At 46.3% G+C, this 12,910-nt stretch overlaps 1 protein-coding gene across 6 annotated transcripts in view; it reads left to right on the forward strand.

The window, feature by feature from the left end:
- Positions 1–12,910, forward strand: part of LOC115080765 — a 133,636-nt gene that overhangs the window by 46,729 nt on the left and 73,997 nt on the right. For all 6 annotated transcript variants that reach the window (XM_029585159.1, XM_029585160.1, XM_029585158.1 and 3 more), the window contains one exon: positions 8,354–8,571. In XM_029585159.1, coding sequence (XP_029441019.1) covers positions 8,354–8,571 — 218 coding nt within the window. The remainder of the gene's footprint in view (positions 1–8,353; positions 8,572–12,910) is intronic.

Below are 12,910 nucleotides of genomic sequence, written 5' to 3' on the forward strand. Positions count from 1 at the left end.
TGAGGGGATGCAGAGTGCATGAGGAGGGGGTAGAGAGGGAGAAGAGAGGAGAGGTAGTGAGGGGATGCAGAGTGCATGAGGAGGGGGTGTAGAGAGGGATAAGAGAGGAGAGGTAGTGAGGGGATGCAGAGTGCATGAGGAGGGGGGTAGAGAGAGATAAGAGAGGAGAGGTAGGGAGGTGCTGCAGAGAGAGCATGAGGAGGGGGGTAGAGAGAGAGATAAGAGGAGAGGCAGTGAGGGGCTGCAGAGTGCATGAGGAGGGGGTAGAGAGAGATAAGAGAGGAGAGGCAGTGAGGGGATGCAGAGTGCATGAGGAGGGGGTAGAGAGGGATAAGAGAGGAGAGGCAGTGAGGGGATGCAGAGTGCATGAGGAGGGGGGTAGAGAGAGATAAGAGAGGCGAGGTAGTGAGGGGGCTGCAGAGTGCATGAGGAGGGGGTAGAGAGGGATAAGAGAGGAGAGGTAGTGAGGGGATGCAGAGTGCATGAGGAGGGGGGTAGAGAGAGAGATAAGAGGAGAGGTAGGGAGGTGCTGCAGAGAGCATGAGGAGGGGGGTAGAGAGAGATAAGAGGAGAGGGTGGATAAGGGTTCTGAAAGGAAGGGATGGATTTTGGCAATGTTATAGAGAGAGAAATGGCACATTTTAGCAGAGTTTTGGATATGTGGAGAGAAGGAGAGAGAGAGGAGTCCAAGATGACTCCTAGGTTATGGGCTGATGGGACCAGGAAGGATGACTGTGTTATCCACAGAAACCGAGAGAGGAGGAAGAGGCCAACTGGGCTGACCAGATTGAGTTTAAGGTGGTAGAGGGACATCCAGGCAGCAATGTCAGATGAGCAGACCAAGATCAAAATTTTAAAGTGAAATTGGGCAGTACAATTCGGGTTTCAGAGGAACTTTACCTTTTTTTTTGGTAGAATCATAATTAATGCCTTATTGGTGTCATAAGGTTATCCTTCTATGGTTATTTCCCGAGCGTACGTTGCACTGAGCAGCATAGCCGCTTGGTCTTGCAAGAGTCTGTAAAACTGCCTGCCAAAACCATCTGACCCAGGGGTCTTATATAACTTTGACCTTTGCATTTCTGTCTCTGCAATTGGTGCTGAGATTTGGAAAGCTGGGGCAATTCCAAATTTTGTAAATACCCATGTCCTCTTCTTGAGAATGAAGACTTTGAAAGAAATAGTAAAATAACTTTTGAATATGATCTTTGGAGATGACCAGCTTGCCGGATTTGATCATTGCTGCAATAAACTAGAGACCCTCTCTTTTTTTTTTTTTTTTTTTTTCTTAATAAGGGACCAGCTTACCAAACTTAGACCCATTTTTTGTAAAGCTTATGTTTATAAAAAAAATACTCGAAAGTTCTGGTATAGCAGAGTGTTCAAAGCCAATTGGGATATGATAAAATTAGCCCAATCCGCCTAATAGCTAATAGCCTTTGAGAGTGGGGAGTTTTGTTCTTCAAAGCTAGCAATCTCTTGTCCAAATCTTTTTTCCCACTTTTGCTACATAAACGGTAATATCCCCTTGGAGAACAACTTTCGCGGTCTCCTAGAAAAATCATGTTCTTGATTGTGAAGATTAAACGCTTCCCATTTTTTTTAGGCAAGAACTCTTGAAAATTAGAATCTTCATACAAATAAGCAGGAAAGTGCCACAATCTAGGATCACTACGAGCATTACCCCAATTTAAGTCAAGCCAGATCATAGCGTGAGTTGTAATCTCCATAGGGACCTGTTTGTGTAGCATTCACCTCAAAAGAAACACAATTGAGAGATCAGCCAAAATAGTTCTGGACTATTGGCATGGGTCCTTGAAATTGGGTAAAATCAAGTTCCTGAGGCTGCAAAATTCTCCAAGCACCTACCAAATTCAAGCAATTAGATAAAAGGGGAACACCTTTGTGACGTGAGATTTTATCATTTCCAGTGCTGTTTTGTGACTTACACAAAAAAGGGGTCAAAAACCATATTCAGGTCCCCTCCCAAAATTCAAGGAAAGGCACCAAATCCTCAAAACGGAGATATCAATGACCAAAAAAATGTGGGTCCAGAAGTATTAGGAGCATAGACATCACAACGTACAGTACTTTTTTTTTCCCCCCCAAACATTTTACCCTGTATCACAAGAAAACACCCGTCGAGATCAGAAATGTATTTTTTTCAGAAGAAAATAGCACCCCATTATTAATCAGACGCCAGGAGGCCCCGGAAGTTTCCCCAGTCCCAGCAGTGTTTCCGCTTGCCATGTTCAACATCGTTTAACTGTGTCTCTTACATCATGGCAATCGCCACCTTGCGTCTAGCCACTGTACACAACCCCTTGTACCTCTTAAATGGGAGCACCAATGGTTGCTGTGTTCCAAGAGACCCGTCACACATCAGAACTGCCCATTGGACAAGAGCGGGACAGACTGAAAGTACTTAAAAATGAAGGTCCCAATAACGAAAGCTCATTTAGCACTGGAAGGCCAGATAAGTAGGTCTTATCTGGCTATCTTTTAGTTGGTCAATTTGTGGGCGGATCTGGATGGCGCTACTTATCCGGTTAACTTTATCTGGTTAAGTTAATCGGATAAGTTAGATCTGCCATAGAGCTGATCTAACTTAGCTGGGTTTAACTTATCTGGCTAAGTAGCGCCTTGACCGTGGATATGTAGCATAGCCATGCCGCCGAATATCCCTTGTAACTTAGCTGGATAAGTCATATCCAGTCCCTAGATCAGGGCATCTATAATCTTACAGGGGTTCAGTGTTTGGTTGAGTACAGTTACGGTTATCCATTTTTAATTGTTTTTAATCGTTTTTAATTAAGTTTTTTTCGATAGTATGCTCACAATGGCTTTTGAAGAGAATACTGAAAGGCTGAGGTCACTGCAGGGGATGTATCTAGCGTGATGTTAGCTTTGAAACCTGACTCCGTCTCCATCTGCTGGCAGGGGAGCGTAAACCCATTGGTCCCGAGTCCATCTGTCTACACTAAGGAAAACGAAATTATCAGGTAAGTAATTTCTCCATTTTTAAACCAGTAAGAACATCAACAGTATCAGACGCAGAAATATGTTAAAGATTATCCCAGTTTGGAGAACAATGATTTCATCATCTTTCATGGATTTCGGTAAAGTAATAGAAGTCACATTTTTGACTTTAGCATGAAAAATGGTGGCAAACTCATTGCACCATTAGGAAAAGATAAGGATTTTACAACATAAAATAGTTCTTTTGGGCATTCTGAGCAGAATTAATAGGATTTCCAAAGTAATCTTTTTTTATGTTAAGGTTTCTCTGTATAATTGTACAATAAGCCATTCAGTTTTCAGGAAAAAATTCTCCCTCCAAACTCTTTCATGGCGCCTCACATCCTGTTTTGTTGATAAGTTCAGCTAACCAAGAAGGTAATCAAGAACACCAATCCTCAAGAGCATTTGTCCATGATTCACAATTTAATTTGGGTAACCAAGATTCAATTAAAAAATTAGTTTGAAATCTTTTCTGTAAAAAAAAAAAAATATATATATATATATATATATAGGATTAGGACTCAGTGCAGGAGGGGAAATTAAGATGTTAAACAAGAGATTAACGGTGATCAAAAAATGGTCAGTCTATGCAGTCCGCGGACCAGGACCGGGCCGTTGGGGATTTTTGCTGGTCTGTGGCGCCGCCAAGCACCGTCAGTGTGTCGCATGCTCCCGGTCTCTCCCGCTGCTCTTCCTTCCCTGCTGCCGTTGCCGCCAGGCTATCAGCACGTTCAAGCCCAGTGGGAACGGCAGTGGTGCTAGAAGCTGTGGCACCTGCGGCTGGGCCCCTCCCCCCCCCTTGACCCGGAACAGGAAGTGATACACAGAGCGGTGCGCAGGAAGGAGAAAGGCTGTGCCACGTGGAAAAGTAACAGCGCGGCAGCAGCATCGGCCCCCAAGCAATCAAAGCAGACGGTAATCGGGAAAGGAGACAGCAGCATGAGCCTCCCGCGGCCGATGGGATTCTACTTTCTTGGCCTGCGGGGGCTGGAGGAGGAGGCTGCTGCAGCTACCATTTGTGCTGGGGGGGGAGGGGAGAGAGGAAGTGAGTGAGAGAGAGAGAAGCAGCCAGCCAGCCTGCCTGCCTGTGTGTGATTGAGAGAAACTGGTCAGAGAGCTGATGTGTGTGTGTGTGTGTGTGTGTGTGTATGTGAGAGACAATGAGAGTGACTGCTCAGGGAGATGACTGGTGTGTGTGTGTGTGTGAGAGAGAGAAAAAGCATGGAAGTGAGAAATTTGGGTATGTGAGAAAGCATGGGCATAAGAAGCCTGGGGTTGTGGGGGGGGGGGGGGGGGGGGGGGGGGGGGTGAAAGAAAGAATGGGAGTGAGAAGCCTGATTATGTGAGAGAGCATGCGAGTGGGAAGCCTGTGTGTGTGTGCATGCATGAGAGAGAGAGACTGGTTGGTAAGGTGACGGTGTGTGTGAGAGAAAGAGACTGGTGTGTGTGAATGTGAGAGAAAGAATGTGATTCAGGGAATGAGAAGCCTGTGCACGTGGAGAGCGAGCATGGGAGTGAGAAACCTGGGTGTGTGTGAGACACAGCATGGGAGTGAGAAGCCTGTATATCTGAAAGAGAACATGGGAGTGGGAAGCCTGTGTGTGTGTGTGAGAGAGAGAGAGAGAAAGAAAGTGATTATGGGAATGAGAAGCTTGTGCATGTGGAGAGAACAAGCATGGGAGTGAGAGACTGGTGAGTGTGTGTGTGAGACAGAGAAAGTGATTATGAGAGTGAGAAGCCCGTATATGTAAGTAGAACACGGGAGTGGGAAGCCTGTGTTTGTGTGTATGGCATGAGAGAAGCTGTTCAGGAAGGTGACTGGTGTGTGTGTGCCAAAGACTGGGAGATGATTGGTGTGTGAGAGACAGAAACTGGTCATGGGGGCATGACTGGTATGGTGTGTGTGTGTGAGAGACATGGGCCCTAAGGAAGAGGACCATGAGTATAGAGCTTAGCCACTACTGCTGCTTCTGGTGTGTGCCACGGCCTGCATGGAAGGGGAGTAGGAGAACTGCTGGAGGGGATAAGTAAAGGTGGCTTTTTAAGTTTATTTTTCTTGATTGACTACCATTTTAATTATGTGATGTCTGCTTTTTTGAAATATTTTATTGGTGTTTGGAGAATGTTTAATAGTTTGAGTTTTTAATTGTTGGATGTTATTCTGTTCATAGTTGTTTTGTAACATTTATTCTGCTTATTAGTATAGTTTTACAATTATTTCTGTGTGGGGATCTATAGCTGCTTGCTAGTTCTGTTTTCCTAATAAGAGGTGTATTGGTTTTTAGGGCCCGATTTAATATTTGTAGTGTTGCCTTTTCATAGATAGGGTTGCTCCTGTTTGAGTGCATTCCATAATACAGGTGTAACTGTGTGCGGATTAGTTTATGTGCATTACTACAGATCCTGGGAGCATGTTAGGTCGGTTCTTTGTCTGTTACCGAGATGAGATATTTTACTAGCATGTAAGCGTTTGTATTAGTCTTATTTGTTGTGTTTTCTCAAGAGGACATGCATTGGTGGTAAACTGCTGTCTTTTCATAAGTAGGGCTATTGAGCCTGGAAGTAGAAGGAGTTTGAGTTGCTGTTACTGAGATGACACCAGAACCAGAATATCTTTTTTGTAGGGTGAGTTGTATGGGGAATGTCGTAATTCTGCTTTACATCCATTATTGTGAGTCAGGGGGTTTCCCGTGGATGCAAACTGTACTTTTACATCTAGCCCCGTGACGATCATGGGTCGGTGTGTCATGCATGTGAGAACCTATGGTGAGTTGTCACATTCACATTATAAATGTTATAATTAAATAAGTATGCACTAAAATCCAACCCCCTCCATAGCCCCGCCCCACCCCTACCATGCCCTGCCGGGCCATGGAAAAATGGTCTTGCTTGAAGCCGGTCCCTGGTGCAAAAAAGGTTGGGGACCACTGGTCTATGGCACTTTCTCGCAAGTGAAACCATCTTGGATATTGAACGGCATTTCTTTTTTTTTTTTTTAACAAAATACATATCCTAGGTGTGCCCCAATCTGAGTGGGAGCGTCAGCATACCAACAAACTGTAAATCATTACAGCGGGACCTGTTTTCAAGGTCCTCGATCTTCTCTTTAAGCGATGTGACCTCTGATGCAGCTGCATGTGCCTCGTCTCGCACCTCAGACATGCGCTACTCTTCGTCAGTCATCCTACATGCACAAGGTATCAACAGCATTGGTCACTTCGTCCAGTTTAGCATAGACCACCTCAAAATTGGGATCGCGGGCCTTCACTACTACTGCCATGGCTCCTTCCAGAAGGGCCTCATTGAATGCTGGCTCCTGTGATGCAGGAGCCTCTGCGTCAGCCATTTTAGGATTTGCAGGCATCAGCTTCTCATGCTGCTTTTTGGAGGTCTTCATGGCCATTCTTCAGCTGAAAAAAAAAAATCAGAAACTGCGAGCACCTACAAAATCTGCCAGGTAACATCAAACTGTTAAGCAGAGTTGGACTTCAAATAAACTGCAGGGTCTCTTGATGGGTGTTGAGTGGGGATCAGGAGAGATGCTCATCTAGCTCTCCATTCACTACATCAAGTGACCCCCATCTCTCTTCAACAGCGTCGTCCTCCATGAGTCTAAACACCTCTGCGTAAGTGTCCAAAAGATCCAAATCCGTTCGTGAGATACTACACAGGTTAGGGCTTTTCACCTTGGAAAAGAGACAGCTGAGGGGGGGGGGGGGGGGGACATGATAGAAATTTTATAAAATCATGAGTGGGGATGGCATGAGTAAATAAAAATATTTTAAACATTAGACTCGTGACCCGGACTGGCTACCGACAGATACTGGGCCCAACGGATCTTGGTCTGATCCAGCATGGCACTTTTTTCGGTTTGTATGACATGGCAAGTCTAATGTGCCATCATTTCTCTCCGTGAGGCCCCTCGGGGGGGGGGGGGTGCTGGAGAATCTTCTTCCTGAGAGTTTGACCTTCCGGTTAAAAACGGAGGATGCTCATAGAACTGAATGGATATGGGATCACCAAAAGAGATTGGGGCAAATCAATTGAACCAAGGCCGTCCTTTTAGTATCTGTTTTTGGCCATTGTGAGGTGAGATCGCCTTTCCACTCTTTACTTCTTCTTTTTTTTTGTTAAAAATATTTGAAAAAGTTACAGCAGGTTAAAATGCAAATTTGAAGTGGCGCATTCAGGGAGCAGGTCGTCCTGATCTGAGGCTGAGAGATGTGGTCGAGATGTGGTGGGTACATGAAAGAGCCTCCCGGTGGGGATGTTGGATGCAGACACGGGCTCAGAATTCAAGAGAGCAATGGGATAAGTTCAGAAGGTGGCATTCCAAAAGCTAACGCTCTTCCGCAAGCCTGATGAAGGGTGAGGGATAGATGGTGTCATAAGAACAGAAGGCCCATAGTAGTGGGGAAGTGAGGGGGAAACCAGAGATGAAGCCGGTCTGTGGTATTTCAGTAGCAAGGGAATATAGGCTGACTGGATGGACCTTCAGAACATGATCTAGTACCACATTCTAGGTGTCTTATCTGATTCTGTTAGATTCGTGTCCATTCTGTGGTTTATAGTTACACTAGAGAAAAGTGTCCATTGTTGCTCATGTAATCTGGTCTACAACAGACTCGGTGGGGGGGGGGGCTTTGCCTGTGTGTGTTTGTGTGTGGAGAGCCAATGCCTGTGTGTATGTGTTTGTGGGAGCCTGTGTGTGCGCGCGCGCCTGTCAATACCTGTCTGAGGGTGGCTGTGCTTGTGAGTGTGCATGTGCAAGCCAGTTTGTACACATGTGGGAGCAATGTGCACGCTTTTGCAAGCTTTTGTGCACCTGTGTGTGTGTGTCCGCCTGTGCCTGCCCGTCCCTGTGTCTGGGAATGTGAGAGACGACAAGCTTGGTAGACTGTGCATATTAGCGAACATTACCCGGTGTTGCTTGGGCTATCTGGTCAGTATGTATGTAGGTCCATGTACCTGTGTATGTGTTTGGAGGCGCCTGTGTATGTGTTTGCCCATGTGAGTAGGTGCCTGTGTGTGGGTGCTCCTGCGTGTGTTTGACAGTGTTTTGCAGACAGAGAATATTGTCTTTGCACAGTTGCACGTTCCAGGTGCCACCCGGTGACATGAAAAGACATGATAATGTGACCTAAACGACTGACTGACACAAGCCATATCTGTCTAATCTATCTCTCAGATAGGTGCACACTTTTGCAAGTCTGCAGTTAACCAGTGTAGTCATAAGTGTCTCATCCAGTGGATCCTTAACTTCCTTGACATCTAAAAGTCGCAAAGTAATTCTAAACCTCCCTGTAACTTTTTATTATTTTTCTCTTCGTAGGCCTGTGAATCCACCAAGGAGGAACAGCTGGATCAGACGGAGTTCTCCAGCTGGGAGGATTTCTGCTCATTCTTGGATTCCTGGTGCGAGGAACGGAAGCTGATGTTCACAGTTCGCCAGTCGGTGACCTTGACGAAGGAAGAAATCAGCCAGTGCCCATCGGGGCCTGTGCTGGCCCAGTGCCTGAAGTACAGCACGGTCCAGCTCTTCTGCACCAGGTACAATTGCAGAGGTGTTGTAGGCAAGACAGAATTCCTTATCTTTCCCCTCAAAACCAATTTCCCTTGTTCTTTTTTTTCTGTGGATAAACACGATCACCCTCCTAGTCCCCTCAACCCATAACCTTGGGGTCATTTTGCATTCCTCTCTCCACAGATCCAAAACATATTAAAATGTGTCATTTTTCTCTATAACGTCACCAAAAGCCATCCTCCCCTTTCTGAATACAGCACCAAAACCCTTATCCTCTCCTCACTACGACCTGTCCAAAATTCAGCTCTGTGACTTATCTTTTGCCAAAGTCGCTACACCCATTTCGCCCCATTCCTGTTCATACCCCAATCCAGACTCCTGGGTTTCACCTCCCTGCCGGCAGATGGAAGCCAAGAAAAAAGTTTCACTGCCTTGTAACCTCGTGGGCCACCTGCAGTCCCTCAGTATTTCTCTGTCTCCAGCAAATGGTAGAAGTGTAAAACCTGCAGTCTGGAGTATGTAAAAAAACATACATTTTGGATAGTCTTTCAAGCACTCGTCCTAGGAAAGACTAAAGAGGTTAGGGCTGTTCAGCTTGGAGAAGAGACTGCTGAGGGGGATATGATAGAGGTCTTTAAAATCATGAGAGGTCTAGAACGGGTAGATGTGAATCGGTTATTTACTCTTTTGGATAATAGAAGGACTAGGGGGCACTCCATGAAGTTAGCATGTGGCACATTTAAAACTAATCGGAGAAAGTTCTTTTTCACTCAACGCACAATTAAACTCTGGAATTTGTTGCCAGAGGATGAGGTTAGTGCAGTTAGTATAGCTGTGTTTAAAAAAAGGATTGGATAAGTTCTTGGACCAGAAGTCCATTACCTGCTATTAATTAAGTTGACTTAGATAATAACCACCGCTATTACTAGCAACGGTAACATGGAATAGACTTAGTTTTTGGGTACTTGCCAGGTTCTTATGGCCTGGATTGGCCACTGTTGGAAACAGGATGCTGGGCTTGATGGACCCTTGGTCTGACCCAGTATGGCATGTTCTTATGTTCTTAATGGCAAACAAATGAGCGCCGAGAACTCGGGGTCTGCCGTTGATGCCTTCCCCATCAACGCGGGAACGGTGGCCATCTTGGCTTCAGCAGCAGCAGGGTATTCCCCACCTCCTTTATCTCCCGCAGTACAAGGAGCCTCTGAGGGAGAGCTGCAGGAGGAGGATTCTCCCGCGTTTTCTTCAGATTTTGTGCTGCTGCTGCACAGGGCATATCTGACCAGGAAGGCAGAGGGGTAGAAGAAACCTCTGCCCATGGGTTGGCCTACAAGGTGGTTTGTGGCCTGCGAAGAGACCCAAGGTAACTGAGAGAGTCTGCGAACGCCCAAAGGATTTTCAAACTGTCACTTAGCCGGATAGCTCTACGAGGGAAACTGATGAATCAGAAAATTTCGATGCTTCGGCAGATGATTCTCTGAGGGTAGGGTCTGTTTAGGATTTGTTGGAGCTGGAGGATGGACCGGCAGAGGTGCTGGTGTCCAAAGGGGATGACCCTAAGGTGGTGTGGCTTTTTCGCAAGGAGGAGCTGTGGCTCTTGATTCCCCATGTCCTTAAGGAGCTAGGCATCAAGATTCCACAGGAAGATTCTAACCAGGAAGGGATGGACCCCATCATGAATAGATTGAGGGGTACAGCAATGGCGTTTCCTTTTCACAAGTTGGTGAAGAAATTGGTGGTCAGGGAATGGGACACCTCTGAGACCGCCTGAAGATTGGTAGAGCAATGGCTAAATTATACCCTTTACTGGAGGAGACACTCGAGCTTTGACACTTCCGAAGGTGGACATTTCTGTTTCGGCAGTAACCAAGAAGACCATGTTCTAGTGGCAGGGTCCACTGCGTTCAAAAGTTGTGCAGTCCACCTCAAGAAGAGTTTTGAGGTTTCTGCATGGGGCATATGGGCTGAGGTGTTGCAGTAGTTTTATGCAAGAGCATACTTGCACTGAGTCCAGCACTTGCAGGCGAAGGAGCCTATGTTCAACATTGCAGTGAAACAGGCCGAATATTTGGAGGCAGTGGAAGCCTTATATGCCCTGATCAAAAAATCTTCCAGGATTAGGATGTCCTGTGGTGTCAAGCCAGGCAATTGCTTTGGTTGAGAATCTGGTCGGCTGGTATGTGGTCCAAGTCTCAGTTAGGGGCTCTGCTGTTCAAGGACATGCTCTTGTTCAGGGAGGACTTAGAGCAGCTGGTGAAACATCTGGGAGAGTCCAAAGGGCATAAGATGGTGAAGGACAGACTGACGTGGGGCATGAGGTCCTTTCTGACCAGTTTGTGCTTTCAGGATAAGAGATTTGGCATTATAGGGGGCCCTTTCGGGGCTCAGAGGCAGGGCTCGGGCCAGAGCACAGTCATGGGAGCAGTCCTTTCGGGGTGGATGGAAGCAAATTCTGGACAACCCTGGTCAGGGAACCAGGGTACAAAGTAGATTCACAATGAGGCAAGGCCAGTCCACTCTTCTATTCCAGTCCAGGGTCATTTGTAATTCTGGTCCACTCCTTGTAAAAGAGAGCCAATGTACCAGTGGGTCCCAAGTGTGATAAGAGACAGATATGCGTTAGAATTTGCACAACTGGTACAAGAAGCCTTAATCATCTTCCCTTGTGCTCCCCATGCTAAGTGAGTGGCAGTTCAGGGGACAGTGGACTGCTTGCAGTGTTTTGGGGCTATAGTGCCAGGTCCTCGAGAGGAACAAGGAAAACGAAGGTATTCCATTTATTTGTGATATCAAAAAAGGAGGGAATGTTCAGGCCGATTTTGGATTAAAAAAGGTAAATGCGGCCTTCAAGGTACCCTTGTTTTGTATGGAGACTTTGCGATCGGTTCTTAGCAGCAGTGCACAAAGAAGAGTTCTAGCATCCTAGATTTAAACGGAGTAGTATCTGCATATAGCAATCAGGGAAGAGCGGTGCCTACGGTTCAAGGATTCTAGGGGAACATTTTCAATTTTGCGCTCTTTCTTTTGGGTTGGCATGTATATTCACTAAAGTAATGGTGGTGGTGGCAGCAGTGCTCTGAAGGAAAGGGGGACTGGTGCATCTGTAGCTGGAACGACTGGCTCATTTTAGCAAAGTCGGCAGACCTCTTGTCAGCAGTCAGTGTAGTAGGTTCTGGAGAAGGTTAAGGTCTCTGGGCTGGGTAGTGAATCTAGCAAAGAGCCATCTCACACCATCTCAATCCCTGGAATATCTAGGGGTTCATTTCAGCACCCAGGTAGGTGCTAAAAGTGCAGAGTCAGATTCGTTGTCTGGGGCTTTTGGTGTCCAAAGTCTGGGACTATGTTACAGATCCTGGGTTCTATGGCATTGACATTAGAGCTGGTTCCGTGGGCATTTGCTCATATGCGGCCCCTTTAGAGAGCGCTCCTCTCATGTTGGAATCCAGTATTGAAGGAGTTTCATCTTCCGCTTCCATTCAAGGGGGAGTCCAGGTCCAGTCTTTCATGGTGGCTTGGGTCGGAGCCAGTCTGAGCCAGGAAGAAGAGTTGGAAATCCTGAATTGAATGATAGTGACCACTGATGCCAGCCTCTCCATTTGGGGAGCGGTATGTCAAATTCAGTCAGTCAAAGCCAGTGGTCAAAAGGAGGAAGGCAGGAGGAAGCATGGTCTATCAGTCAGTTAGAGGTGAGAGCAGTGCACTTTGTGTTGCCTGCCTTTCTGCCACAGTTATGTGGTCAGGCCGGTGTATGTTCTATCAGACAATGCAATGACAGTAGTTTATATCAACCAGCAGGGAGGAACCAAGAGTCAAGCGGTGCCTTGGGAGGCCCTTACGGAATTGGTTTGGGCGGAACAACATCTGTCCACTCCTTGTAGTGTCCTCACAATAGCTGGTGGTGGACAACATGCAGGTGGATTTTCTCAAGTCGAAAAAGGCTGGACCCCGGAGAGTGGGAGCTGTCAGAGGAGCATAAGAACATAAGAAAATTGCCATGCTGGGTCGGACCAAGGGTCCATCAAGCCCAGCATCCTGTTTCCAACAGAGGCCAAACCAGGCCACAAGAACCTGGCAATTACCCAAACACTAAGAAAGATCCCATTCTACTGATGCAATTAATAGTCAGTGGCTATTCCCTAAGTAACTTGATAATAGCCGTTATGGACTTCTCCTCCAAGAACTTATCCAAACCTTTTTGAACCCAGCTACACTAACTGCACTAACCACATCCTCTGGCAACAAATTCCAGAGCTTTATTGTGTGTTGAGTGGAAAAAGAATTTTCTTTTCCTCAATTAAGTCTTAAATGTGCTACTTGCTAACTTCATGGAATGCCCCTAGTCCTTTCTATTATTCAAAGTGTAAA

The sequence above is a fragment of the Rhinatrema bivittatum genome, chromosome 19 (assembly GCF_901001135.1).
Source record: "Rhinatrema bivittatum chromosome 19, aRhiBiv1.1, whole genome shotgun sequence".
Taxonomy (NCBI): Eukaryota; Metazoa; Chordata; class Amphibia; order Gymnophiona; family Rhinatrematidae; genus Rhinatrema; species Rhinatrema bivittatum.